Consider the following 13,626-nt stretch of genomic DNA (forward strand, 5'->3'; position numbering starts at 1 on the left):
ATTAATAGAGTTGCTATTTTTATATCAAGTTACTTTTTATTTTTATTTGATAAAACTATTCGTGGAGAGAAAATAATTTTAGACTAGGCCGCAAAACCGATATGAACACATCATCAAAGGAAACCAATATGAATGAAAGAAAAAAGTAGTCTAAACAAGTATTTTTGATAATACCGACTTCATTTCAAATAAATTAGTATAAAAATCTGACTGGCTTTAAAAATAAAAGCGTGTTAAAAAAAGAATAAACTCAATTTTGTTTGCAAATAACCTCCTCCTTTTTTGAAGTCGGTTAAAAAGTGATGTCATACTCTCTCTACCATTTATAATGAATAGGCCACTCAAGCTTACAGATAAATACTTGGCTGTTTTATTCCAATTAAATTCTGTAAAAATAATGTTATCTTCACGAATAACACAGAATTCAAGGCATGTCTTTTTAATATCTAACGATGTCATAATTTGAAAAACTAACTAGTACCCTAAGCGTTCAGATTTCGTATTTGTTCTTCAGATCGGCGATCGCGTCGTCGCTCAATTTCTCAACCGTTTTGCAGTGGTGTAGGAGATCGTTCAGTACTGAAACAAAGTAATTTTAAAAAGCGCTTTTACACATCCCAGTATAACTCTAACCCTACCACTGCTTCGAGACAATAAATGGGCCAGTGCTGTGAAGAAGCAGCGCATGAAAATCGGTCTTTTTTTAGCCTCTGTTTTGTAAAGACTTCTAAAAGACAACCTTTTTTTGACGTTCCTGAGTGCCAATTCTTGGTCGAAACACATTCATTTTAAAATGTAAAGAAATGGCGGAGATGGTCTTGGCGCTAAACTTGGCCATAATAAGTCTTTGGCCTTAATTTCCAAGTCAATCAGTGATAAAAACGCTTACCTTTCTTATCCCCATCCGATAAGCGCTTGACTTTGGTCATGGACTGTAGGTAGGCGGCGACAGTCTTGGCCGCGCCAAGTTGGTGCTAAGCATGGCCAAGTATAACTCCATAGTATTGTAGCAGTATAATGTGGCAACTTACCTTTTTTATCCCCATCCGAAAGAAACATAGCCAAGGCGGAAAAGCGCTTGACCTTGGTCATGGACTGTAAATAGGCGGCGAGTCTTGGCGGGGCCAAGACGCGCCAAGTTGGCGCTAAACTTGGCCAAGTATAACTCCATAGTATTGTAGCAGTATATGTGGTAATTTACCTATCTTATCCCCATCCTATAGGAACATAGCCGAGGCCAAGAAGCGAGCGCTAAACCTTGGCCATAGGTAGGCTGACAAGGTCTTGGCATCGAACTAGCCAAGTCTAACACCTTAGTATTTAATTAGTTGCTTACCTTTCTTATCCCCATCCGATAAGAACATAGGCAAGGCCGAGAAGCGCTTGACCTTGGTCATGGACTGTAGGTATGCAGCAACAGTCTTGGCACCGAACTAGCCAAGTCTAACTCCATAGTATTATAGCAGTATAATATGGTAACTTACCTATCTTATCCCCATCCGAAAGGAACATAGCCAAGGCGGAAAAACGTTTGGTCATGGACTGTAGGTAGGCGGCGACAGTATGGCGCTAAACTTGGCCAAGTATAACTCCATAGTATTGTAGTAGTAGTGATGTGACTTACCTTTCTTGTCCCCATCCGATAAGAACATAGCCAAGGCCGAGAAGCACTTGACCTTGGTCATGGACTGTAGGTATGCAGCAACCGTCTTGGCGCTAAACTAGCCAAGTCTAACTCCGTAGTATTGTCGCAGTATAATGTGGCAACTTACCTTTCTTAACCCCATCCGATAGGAACATAGCCAAGGCCAAGAAGCGCTTGACCTTGGTCATGGACTGTAGGTATGCAGCAACAGTCTTGGCGCCGAACTAGACAAGTCTAACTCCATAGTATTATAGCAGTATAATGTGGTAACTTACATTTCTTATCCCCATCCGAAAGAAACATAGCCAAGGCCAAGAAGCGCTTGACCTTGGTCATGGACTGTAGGTATGCAGCAACAGTCTTGGCGCCGAACTAGCCAAGTCTAACTCCGTAGTATTGTCGCAGTATAATGTGGCAACTTACCTTTTTTATTCCCATCTGATAGGAACATAGCCAAGGCCAAGAAGCGAGCGCTAAACCTTGGCCATTAGGTAGGTTGACAAGGTCTTGGCGGCACCGAACTCGCCAAGTCTAAAACTCCTTCGTATTGATGTAGTTGCTTACCTTTTTTGTCTCCATCCGATAAGAACATAGCCAAGGCGGAAAAGCGCTTGACCTTGGTCATGGACTGTAGGTAGGCGGCGACAGTCTTGGCGCCGAACTTGGCCATATCGGAGTGAAGGGTAGTTAGGACATCAGACAGCACGTCGCTTTCCAGAGCGTTTTCAAAGATGGATGGGATTCTGTGTGGGTCTATAATCTGTAAGGAATAATTATCAATTTATAAATACAATGAATACTGTCATAATGTTCGTTACTGAATACAATATTGGAAAGAATAAAGCGTATTTTTTTTAAAATCTAAGCAATGTATTAGCACCTTAAAGTTCGTCAGTAATCACGACATTTTTAAAAACATACTTTAAGTCCTCAACAGTTATCAACAAAATGGTGCTCGACTCTTGAGACAAGCTAATTTACACCATATTGTTAACGACATTGAGCATACATTTTTTTAAATACCTTCGCGAAGAAAACCTGTACGTAGTACTTATTATTATTCTGTGCTAGTAGGTAGAGATCTTGAGAAAAATATTATGAGCACAGGAGAACTAGCAGACAAAAGTCAATAATAAAAATAAGTTAATAAAAATTTGACATACCACTCATGAACCAAACAACCATTAATAATACTTACACTCAAATACTGGGTTCTAGCGTCGCCTTTTCCCTTCAAATACTTCCATTCAGCCATAAATTGAACACTATTTGTAGGTGGAACCAGATTCTGAAGCAGTTTCTCAGTCACCGTTGCATCCTCAATCAGTTTCACCGACTCTGGAGTTAAAATTTTCTCCTTCATATCTCCCTTCCCTTTCTCTCCGGTGGTCCGAGATTCTTTCTCCTTTTCTATTTTGGCTTCGTTGTTGTTCGAATCACCGTGTGCCAACTCGTCTTCGAGCTCGACGATTTTTAGGCGGGTAGGTGGTTTTTCAGGGGATGATTTGCCGAGGAGAATCTCTTGAATTGACACAGGTTTAAGCGCTCTCTGAAATTAACAAGTTTGGTAAGCAAGTTATAGTATTATTAATTAAACGGCTTATAAGGCAGCAGAAGGGCTAAGCGCTACCAACCGGCCTTTGGGGAAATCATTGGGGGAGGCCTGTTTTCAGCAGTGAATGGTCTGTTGCTGAAATGATGATGAAACTGGCCCTGAGAAGCCTATTAGCACCTCATATTGTTTATGGCGAGTATAAGGTTAATTAGACCTCATACAAATTAAATCTTTCCAGAAGTGAGTAGAAATCTTTTAGATAAAAACTCACTAACATAGATAAATATTATTTACATTCCTGCACTACAGACTATGGTAGTCAAGATAAAAATAAAAATAGGTCGAACTGTTTTGTTTATACCTACCAAGCTTTAAAATTAGGGATTGATGGTGAAAACAGGCTAAGGTTGAAATATAGCAACCTCAATAAATAATTTGCAAAAAAGAGTTTTTAAAACAAGTTTTTTTTATCATTTTAAGAATATCCAAGTTTTGTTAAGGCATTTTAATGACTATAATAATAAAATTAGCAATCTCACCTTAGAACGCAAATGGGGTGGTTTCTTCACCGGCTTGATCACCGTTATCCCTTCATCAACGCCATCCTTCCATTTGTCCTCACTACTCTGAACTGGCTTCACTGGCATGACTAGTGGACTTTTCTGTGCTGGCATGGCTGGCGCACTATTCTGTACTGGCATGACTGGCACATTCTGTGCTGGCATAACTGGCACGTTCTGAGTTGGCTTCGTTGGTATTTTTTTCTGAGCTGGCATAGTTGGCTCATCGGGTAATTCGATGATCTTTGGAATGGCTTTCGCTGGGGTGATGATTGGTTTGGATTCCGCAGTGGGTGTGGAAGACGGCGATGACTTTGATTTGGACTGAAAAATAAAATTAGGTCATTAGTGTAAGTAGCTGTGAGCTTCAAGGCTGACATAGCCCGCAGAATCGCTAAGTGCTGATGGCCGCTGGGGCAGAAAAGTTCTTGAGTTGCGACCACGAGCCGGAAGACGTAGCGTAGACAGGCCTCCCTCTAGGTCAGTGGTTCTTAACCTTTCTGTCACGAGGGACCATTTTACCAAATGTCTGTTTGTCAGGGACCACTTTTTTTTAAAATCCTATGAAAGGGGAGGTCGATTTCTCGCCCACTGTGCGCCGTTTGCGTTGTGTTGACTCGACTCATCACGTCACATCACTTGTTTATTACGATGTCTTCGTGGACCACTTGGAATGCCTCCAGGGACCACCAGTGGTCCGCGGACCACCGGTTAAGAACGACGATCTGGTGAAGGTCGCGGGAGGTCTGGTGAAGGACCGGTCTCTGTGGAACTCCTTGGGGGAGGCCTTTGTCCAGCAGTGGACGTCTTTACTTAACTTACCCCTTTAGTCCCCATCCTAGTTTTGATAGTCTCAAGCTGTTGCTTAGCCGCATGGTTGTGTGGTTCCAGCTTGATCACCTCCATGAGGTCACGCGAAGCAGCGCTAAGCACTCGCGATACTGTCCTTTGCTGCAGCCGTTTGACTATTTCATCATCATCATCATCATTTCAGCCATAGGACGTCCACTGCTGAACATATGCCTCCCCCAATGCTTTCCATGTTGATCGATTGGTAGTGGCCAGCGTCCAGCGCTCCCCTGCTACCTTTACGATGTCGTCGGTCCACCTTGTAGGTGGTGATCCCACGCTGCGTTTTCCGGTACGCGGCCTCCATTCCAGAACCTTTCTGCCCCATCGGCCGTCAGTTCTGCGTACTATGTGCCCTGCACTTTGCGAGATCGAATCAGAAATGAGGAGATCCGTAAACGAACCAAAGTCGCTGACATAGCCCGACGGATTAGCAAGCTGAAGTGGCAATGGGCAGGGCACATAGTATGCAGTTTGACTATTTAATGAGGGCTATCGTTTTAGCGCTCACCAGTTAGCGCCACTGTAGAGTAAGGTCTGTCACTTGCTAGTAGCGAAGACAGTGGCACCAACTGGTGAGCGCTAAAGTGGTAGGAGAACTATCGCAATTGCACTCATCAAGATGGCGCCACTGTAGAGTAAGGTCCTGTCAATCGCCAGGGGTGCCAACTGTTAAGTATAAAAACGATAGCCCTCATTGAGTAAAAATCTATTTATCCCTCACCCCTTTAGTCCCCATCCTAGTTTTGATAGTCTCCAGCTGTAGTTTAGCCGCATGGTTGTGTGGTCCCAGCTTGATCACCTCCATGAGGTCGCGCGAGACGAACCGAGGCGCTCGCGATACTATTGATTGCTGCAGCCGTTTGACTATTTCATCATCATCATCATCATTTCAGCCATAGGACGTCCACTGCTGAACATAGGCCTCCCCCAATGCTTTCCATGTCGATCGATTGGTAGCGGCCTGCGTCCAGCGCTTCCCTGCCACCTTAACGATGTCGTCGGTCCACCTTGTAGGTGGTCATCCCACGCTGCGTTTTCCGGTACGCGGCCTCCATTCCAGAACCTTTCTGCCCCATCGGCCGTCAGTTCTGCGTACTATGTGCCCTGCACTTTGCGAGATCGAATCAGAAATGAGGGGATCCGTAAACGAACCAAAGTCGCTGACAGCCCGACGGATTAGCAAGCTGAAGTGGCAATGGGCAGGGCACATAGTATGCAGTTTGACTGTTTAATTGAGTAAAAATCTATTTATCTCTCACCCCTTTAGTCCCCATCCTAGTTTTGATAGTCTCCAGCTGTTGCTTAGCCGCATGGTTGTGTGGTTCCAGCTTGATCACCTCCATGAGGTCGCGCGAGACGAACCGAGGCGCTCGCGATACTATTGATTGCTGCAGCCGTTTGTGCCATTAAATAATATCTATATTTATCAAACACTCACCCCTTTAGTCCCCATCCTAGTTTTGATAGTCTCCAGCTGTTGCTTAGCCGCATGGTTGTGTGGTTCCAGCTTGATCACCTCCATAAGGTCGCGCGAGGCTGCACGAAGGGAGCCGAGGCGTTCCCGAGCCGTCGCGCGACGTTGGAACGCTTTGACGTAGGTCGGGTCTAGGCGAAGCGCTTCGGTGCAGTCCTTCTCGGCTTGGTGAAGACTGAAGAACAAACAGAAGTAGTACTAAGTTCTAAAGGATCTAACATAAAGCATAATAATAATAAAGCATATCATCACGATAGTATTTATTTTCAAACTTTTACTACTGTTACTAGACAACATCAATTTTTCAACCAGACCTTGAGTAAAAGTTTAGAATGTAAGTAAACATTACATAAATTAGAGTAAATAGTAGAATCCCGACTATCCGGATCAATTAAAACCAGGGGTGTTCCGGATAATCGAAAATCCGGATAATCGATTTCAAAGTAAAATCAAACAATAATTAACTCTTTACAGTAGAAAAGTTTTTCAATACATCATTTAGAGTCTAAAAATCAAAATTTTAGACCATTGGATGAATCCATTTCTTTTAACAATGAACTAAGACGAAGTCCAATCCGTGTTACGGTGGCGGCGCCTTCCGTTTTTATGGGTCCAGACCTAAAATCGGTAATTAGAAACTGTGAAGAATGAGTCCGGATAATCGGATATCCGGATAATCGAGATTCTACTGTAGTCAATCTTTATCCTATAATGAGTAAATATCTGTAATTTAATTAATTAGAAATCATATAGCAAGTGAAGACAACTTAACTTGTGTCTCATGTTAGATTTAATTTCGTAACATTGAAGTGGCAAATTAAGAACTAGGTTACACTACATTAATAATTATCATGTCTCAACATGTTTAATCCTTCAAGCACCACGAATCGGCTAGTTCAGTGATTCGTCCCACAACACGTTGGTCCCACTGGGACAAAACACTGAATTAAAAAAAAAAAATTTTTCGTTCTGGATTCGTCCCATTTAATTTATTCTTTAACATAAATGAGATTTAGTACCGTCAGAAAGTCAATGAAATAAAAGAAAACATGAATTTGTTAACATTATCTGTCATTTAAAAGAAAATCAACACGTGAATATACTCAGATCAGCAAAAAAATTTGATAAATAAAATTTAAAATCATTGAAAATTAATACATATTGATTCAGTGATTAGATTTTCTATGTTGATTTCCTTTTAAATACAGACATTGTTAACATTCACATTTTCTTTTATTTCATTGACTTTCTGAAGGTACTAAAACTCATTATGTTAAAGAATAAATTAAATGGGACGAACCAAGAACGAAAACTATATATTTTTTTTGAATTCAGTGTTTCGTCCCAGTGGGACGAACCTATTTTGGGACGAATCACTGAACTAGCCCACGAATCTAGACACAATAGATAATAATCAATTGTTACGCGGTAGTCTGCTACCACTTGGGGGCTGAGAGGTATTTTTCATTATAAAATATTTAATTAAAACTCACCTGTCTTTCTTGAGGTAGCACAGGCCTCTATTGGCAAAGTAAATGGCATCATCCTTGACCAGTTCTATAGCTCGAGTGTAGCACTGTATGGCTTCATCCCACTTCTCTTTCTTTACATATGTGTTGCCCTGGAAAAACACAATTACAGGTTTTTAACAATTCACAGGATAATTAATTATGATCTCTGCTAGCACTTAATGATTGAGAGCAACATTATTTTTTGGAAACAAAGGTTTTCATTTAACATCCAATGTACTACATGATGCAATGAATAAATGAATTTGAATTTGAAAATTTGAATTCACACTACACTAAAGTAGGGATTTGTTTTATTTTTTTGTAATAAAATTCTACTTTATTTAAATGTATGAGGTAATACTTTAATGAAAACTAGTTTTTGGTTTTGCTTTGCTGAATCAGTCTATTACAGAAAGACTATTTCCCAGCATGCACTTCATTGAAAAACCAGGACAATACCTACTAATTCTATTTTTCCTAGGTCTCAAACTGTTCAGTCAGTCAGTAATTTAGAGTTAGGCCCGTATTCACAAACATTACTATGAGGTCTCACAGTACGCGTAGACGTACAGGGTGATACACGAACCAATCACAGAGCTCTATTCGACGCTGTGCGTTCGATTTGCTGCTTCACTTAAGCAAGCATTGTTTGTGAATACCGGCACAGAATAATAATAAGTACTACGTACAGAAGATTTACTTCGCGAAGGTATTTAAAAAAATGTATGCTCAATTTCATTAACAATATGGTGTAATTTAGCCTGTCTCAAGAGTCAAGCACCATTTTGTTGACAAACGTCAGTGTTCGGCACTGCGCCGAAGCTATAGGGCTGACTTCGCGGCTTCGGTAAAATGATGTGACGTGAGGTGCCAAACTGCGGAAAATGATTTAGCATGAATTATCATGAATAATATTAACTACTTATTTACCACTCAGTGTCTTGAGGCAACTTAAAAAAGTACATTATGTGTTTTTATTATTATTTAGGCAGTTAAATACTGCACAGTATTTTAGTACACCATTTTCTTAATTTTCTTCCATCATACACAAGAATACGTGTGCGTGAGTCAATGTTCGCTCGTATGTGAGGCCTTGTCGAATAGTATCCTGTAGGTGGGCCATCGTGCGTGTTTTGTTTTCGATGTAAACTCGCGGAGATGAACAGGCCTGATACCGGTGTTACTTTTGCATTTTTTAAATTACTAAGTTTAAATCAGGAATACTCACTCTCTCCTTCTCGTACTGAGCCTCTTCCCTCAGTTTGTCTTGTTTAACTTGCTGACTCTTCTTGCCGTCCAAAGATACAGGTCCTACTTCTGCCATGTCGATGTCTTCACATGCTTTGTCCTAAACAGATATAGAATAGAATCAAATAGAAAAATCTTTATTCGACACAAAATAAACAAAAATAATAACAAATTTAAAATATACGTATGTAGGTATTTTGTGCCAAAAAGATCCCACAACGCTGGTTTTCAACGGGCGATATGATAACATAACAAGCATTCATTCATAATAATCAGTACATATACAGTGATTGCGTACATTGTATTTTCAATAACATACTCAAGAACAATGTAATAAAAATATATTAACTGATACATGATCAATGATGTTGATTGTACTTAGTAGTTTCAGAAAATGTGGCAAAAAGTAACATGAATTGACTTGGCTTTGTGCCAGTGGAAATGCAGTTTAAAAATACAATATTTAAATATTAATTGTAATGCCTATACATAATAATAAAACTAAAAGTCCAAAGTGAATATGCAATGTGTTAAAAATAAATCATCATTGATGACCAGCAAAAAATAATTTCTCTTTGAATTATTTTAAAGAATTTATGTTCTTAAATGTACCAATTAAATTAATGTAGGCAAAATTTTCTAATCATAATATTCATGATTTCAAAAGAAAAGGAAAATAAAGCATGGAGTTGTTTTATCAATAACATCCATTGTATGTTTCTATAGAAACTGATTCTCGCTTGGACAGCAACTGCATTTTCTAGAAGCCAATACCTAACTACCCACATACTTAATGTATTGAGACAGCTAGTGTTAGACCATAAAATCAAACATTATGCCTATTTCAAAGTTAAAAAACCAATTTCAGTAGAAATACTGCTAAATTATTTATTTCTCCGGACATCATTGCACTTTCCGGGCTCATAATAAGACTGTTTTTATGTTAAAACTTAACACAGGTTACTCACAGCATCAAACTGGTCCCAGGCCTTGTAGTCAAACGATGAGATCCTCTTCTCTGGACTCTTTTTCACAACAACGGGCTTTTCTCTTTTCAACTTACTTCTAACTGGCGGGAGATCCTAACCTCAAAACATTGCACGAATGTTAATATCCCGACGTCTAAAGTACTGTATTAAAGTAAATACGTACAACAACACTAAAATCAGGAAAAACAGCACGTCGACCAAATATATGTGAGGCTCTGATACTACCCAAAACATTGTCACAAACACTAAGCAAATAATACGTGTTTAGTGCCAAGTTACACTGCTAAATACTGTAGATCATACAAATTACAATTTCAAATAGTATTTATGAGTTTAAACTGATTTAAACCTGCTCAAAAGCACCGTTGAGAGCGGCCTCTTTTCTTTTCATCTCCGCTTCCCAGTTATCCAGGTCTGTCAAGTATGTTTGGAAGGTTTTAACGTTATCGCGCACTTGCCTTTGAATTTCGAAAGCTTTTTCCATTATTTAGCACAGTTTTTAATAAGCGTAAAGAATTAATTTTACCTGTTTGTTAGATCAATACAATTTTTGAGGTTTTTTTTTTTTTTTTTTTTTTTTTTTTTTTTACACACTTATAGCTACAATTGACATATTTACAGAATGGGAAGGTAGTGAGATAATAGAAAATGGCACTGAGCTTTTAACTAAAAGTGCAGTACCACCATACCCATCAGGTCTGTCATCTCTGACAGAGGTATATCCATGCACTTTAAAATTTTGCATGGGTTTGAGCCATGTCTCTGCTAAAGCAAAGACAAATGGCTTATATTTGTTTAGCAAGTATATAATTTCACTTTTTTTACTAACTATGCTGCGACAGTTCCACTGTAGCAGCTTAGCTTGCATCGCCATCTTGAATGACTCTCATACACTTATCAATTATATAGGCAGCGTGGGACGGTGAACTAGAATTTGACTTAGAAACAATATTAATAAGAGCAAGTATTAATTCAGGTAGAGATACTGGTGATTCTTTATTATGAAATTCGGTATTAATAGCACAACCATTAGATGGGGAAGGAATTAAGTTTTCCCTAATGATAGCCTCATGTGCTTCACGGTCATAGCTTTTGCCTAATGTGGGAGTGGAACGAGGAGTTTTGTATACCGTTTTTTTGTAGGATGAAACAAGATTAGGAGACTTATCCTGTACTATTTGGGAATTCGATTTTGCTGTAACTATGTCTGCATAAGACTTGGATACTGGTGGATGAATTTTTGAGGCTTCTGCATATGACATGGAGTTATTAGCCATAGAAGTTTTTATGTTTTTCTGTCTTAGAAATTCAGGGCAGGATTTACTTGTGGCATAGTGGAACCCAGAACACAAACAGCATGATGCTTTAATTTCGTCAGTTTGGCATGTGTCGCCAGCATGACCTTGGCTACACTTGAAGCATCTTGCTTTGGAACGACATTGAACTTTTGTGTGTCCAAAACGGCAACAATTATAACACTGGATAGTGGGAAAAATGTAAAGCTCTACAGGTAAGGCATTATAACACATAAATATGCGCTTAGGTAATACTTGTCCATCAAAAGTTAATACAATGGATTGAGATGGTTTCCAAATAGGAGCACCATCCACAAAGACTTTGTAATTCAGCCGCCTAACTTTTATAATTTTACCACAATCATCTGGTACTGTAATGTTTTCAATTATTTCCTCCGGTGACCAATCCGCTGGTATACTTCTCACAAGGCCCATCCTTGTAACATTAAAGGAGGGAATGAAGGCTTTGTAGTTTTTGGTCACTAAACTATTGTGAGTTAAAAACAGGTTCGCATGGTTGAAGTTCGAGAATGAAATCGAAATTTTGTTCCGGCCAATTTGCTTTACACTACCATTAACTATACATTGAAAGGAATTCTGTTTCAGGAATTTCCCAAATGAGAGTGCGTGCATTGACGGACCTTCATTTGGGCTAGTTTCGATCTTCTGAACATGGACTACGTAGGGCGCACTGTCTGATTCATTATACAGATTACGAGCAATTGGAGTAGGGTTGGACGGAGGCAAGTCAGAGATACTAGTTGCAGGTGCAATGACCTTTTGCTGTGTCTGTGGAACATCTTGGTGATCCATATCAGTAGATTCTTCTGTCATATTTTTAGCAAGAAGTCTACGTTCAATTTTAGCCTGATGTTTACGACTTTTCTTATTACGGCTACGCTTGCGAGGGCAAGCTGTTGAACCCGATGTGGAATTATCGGATTCCCAACCATGGTTAGATGTAACCGTAACGAAATGACCCGCCGGCGGAACATTACTAGCATCAAGGGAAATTTCATCGGGCGGCAGAGAACCGCCCGGATCGGGCGGGTCGTTCATTGCGGCTCCAAGTAATTAAATAAATAGACTCACCGGTAGTACAGCAAGATTTAAACACTATCTACATAAAATATATACACAAAACAATAAATTTACAAGAACACTATACAATACTGATCTATTTATATGCTAAAACAAATTTACAAAACTTTTGAACCAAAAAAGACGCCCGTCGCGTTCAACGTTTCCCGCGCTTTTTCATTTTTGAGGTTGTCAGATTGTCAACTTGTCAAACAATCATTTTTTCACGTTGTCATGGCTGGGCGCAGGCGCTTTGTTTGTGTGTGGCCAGTAGTAATAACTAATAACGTTATTATTTTATATTAAATTAAAAATATGAATCTAAACGATTACGATCATAATAATTAAGACCGTATTCTATAGAATATTTATTAGCTACATTAAAAAATTATGTGCTGTTAATAATGTCCCACCATGTTCGCGTTCTCGTATGGAGCTCTTTATGGATTTAACATTGCCGTTATCGAACCGTTATTGTTAATAGTGACGGACGGTTCGTTACTACAAAAAAGTTTTAAGTTTGAAGAGGTCTTAAGTGCGCGGGCAGTGAATGGCGGACTTAATTAATTCATGGCGCGTTTATAACTGGAAGTTGGTTTACATAGTATTAGCCAGTAGGTACGTTAGTACCTACGAATACCTATGAGTCCTACGTACTAGAACCTGTGCTAGAACTTACAAACTTTTAAAACTTTATTGCGCCGGGCGTGTGTACTTTACAGTCAACCAACTATTGCTGTTGTCACTCTGTCATTGCGAAACAATTTTGTTCTTTCTGTTTTCAGCAAATCAGTTAAATACTTATTAATATTGGGTCTATGGACGCTAACTCTGCGTTGGCTTCTTTGCTCATTGAGCGTTTTCGTTCTTTAGCGTAACCTTTCGATCGATCAATCACTAATTCGTGCAAATTCGTGCGCTAAAGTGACGAAATAGAGCAGTAAGTAATTAAGTAAGTTGGAAATTAAAATCGAGTGTGCGGCGCTAAAATGCTGCAGTTCGAATGAATTTCAACAACGTAACTAATTATCAAGCATTTAAGGCATAGTTTCTGCCCGCGACTTTGACCGCAGAAAATGTTTTTGTTCCATGCATGTCTTTAAAAATTAGTAGGATATTTTCCCTAGGCCCAAAATATCTCGAAAACCTTATTAATTGAAATCAGTTCAGTCGTTTAAGCATGCAATGGTGTAAAAAACATCCATTCATTCATTCATTGTTACATTAAGCACCAAAGAATACCTACTCATACTCCAAGAGGTTAAAAGTAGGTAGGTACGCCATAATTTGGCGAGCGAGACACGTCGATTTTATCCATTTTGTGTTCCATTGCATCTTCTCCACCTTATGTTTCATGCTAAAAATTAAAAAATATCACTAGAAAATTTCTAGTGTTAATGTGAATGTTTGTGATTAA

The 13,626-nt window shown here is 39.3% G+C and overlaps 2 protein-coding genes across 8 annotated transcripts; both read right to left on the reverse strand.

The window, feature by feature from the left end:
• Nucleotides 1-247: 247 nt before the first annotated feature.
• spag (RNA polymerase II-associated protein spaghetti) lies at nt 248-10,392 on the reverse strand. 6 transcript variants are annotated; one of them, XM_028323450.1, is made up of 10 exons: nt 10,361-10,377; nt 10,184-10,248; nt 9,814-9,927; nt 8,826-8,945; nt 7,580-7,707; nt 6,051-6,261; nt 3,740-4,084; nt 2,844-3,194; nt 2,210-2,405; nt 248-579 (listed from the first exon to the last, which is right to left on the reverse strand). In XM_028323450.1, the coding sequence occupies exons 2-10, from the start codon at nt 10,223-10,225 to the stop codon at nt 491-493; spliced, it is 1,596 nt and encodes a 531-aa protein (XP_028179251.1). In that variant the 5' UTR covers nt 10,226-10,248; nt 10,361-10,377; the 3' UTR covers nt 248-490. The 6 variants fall into 6 exon arrangements, with proteins under 6 accessions (XP_028179251.1, XP_028179250.1, XP_028179249.1 ...); XM_028323449.1 differs by lacking the exon at nt 10,361-10,377 and adding an exon at nt 5,872-5,949 and having other exon boundaries at nt 6,129-6,261; nt 10,184-10,354; XM_028323448.1 differs by lacking the exon at nt 10,361-10,377 and adding an exon at nt 890-912 and having other exon boundaries at nt 2,233-2,405; nt 10,184-10,354.
• A 37-nt stretch (nt 10,393-10,429) lies between these two features.
• Nucleotides 10,430-12,380, reverse strand: LOC114366544 (uncharacterized). 2 transcript variants are annotated; one of them, XM_028323454.1, is made up of 2 exons: nt 11,139-12,380; nt 10,430-11,107 (listed from the first exon to the last, which is right to left on the reverse strand). In XM_028323454.1, exons 1-2 carry the CDS (start codon nt 12,186-12,188, stop codon nt 11,036-11,038), a joined length of 1,122 nt encoding a protein of 373 aa, XP_028179255.1. In that variant the 5' UTR covers nt 12,189-12,380; the 3' UTR covers nt 10,430-11,035. The 2 variants fall into 2 exon arrangements, with proteins under 2 accessions (XP_028179255.1, XP_028179254.1); XM_028323453.1 differs by having other exon boundaries at nt 10,430-11,103; nt 11,135-12,380.
• Nucleotides 12,381-13,626: the final 1,246 nt, after the last annotated feature.

Source organism: Ostrinia furnacalis, unplaced genomic scaffold (genome assembly GCF_004193835.3).
Source record: "Ostrinia furnacalis isolate ACB-3 unplaced genomic scaffold, ASM419383v2 OfSCF0638, whole genome shotgun sequence".
NCBI classification, from domain to species: domain Eukaryota; kingdom Metazoa; phylum Arthropoda; class Insecta; order Lepidoptera; family Crambidae; genus Ostrinia; species Ostrinia furnacalis.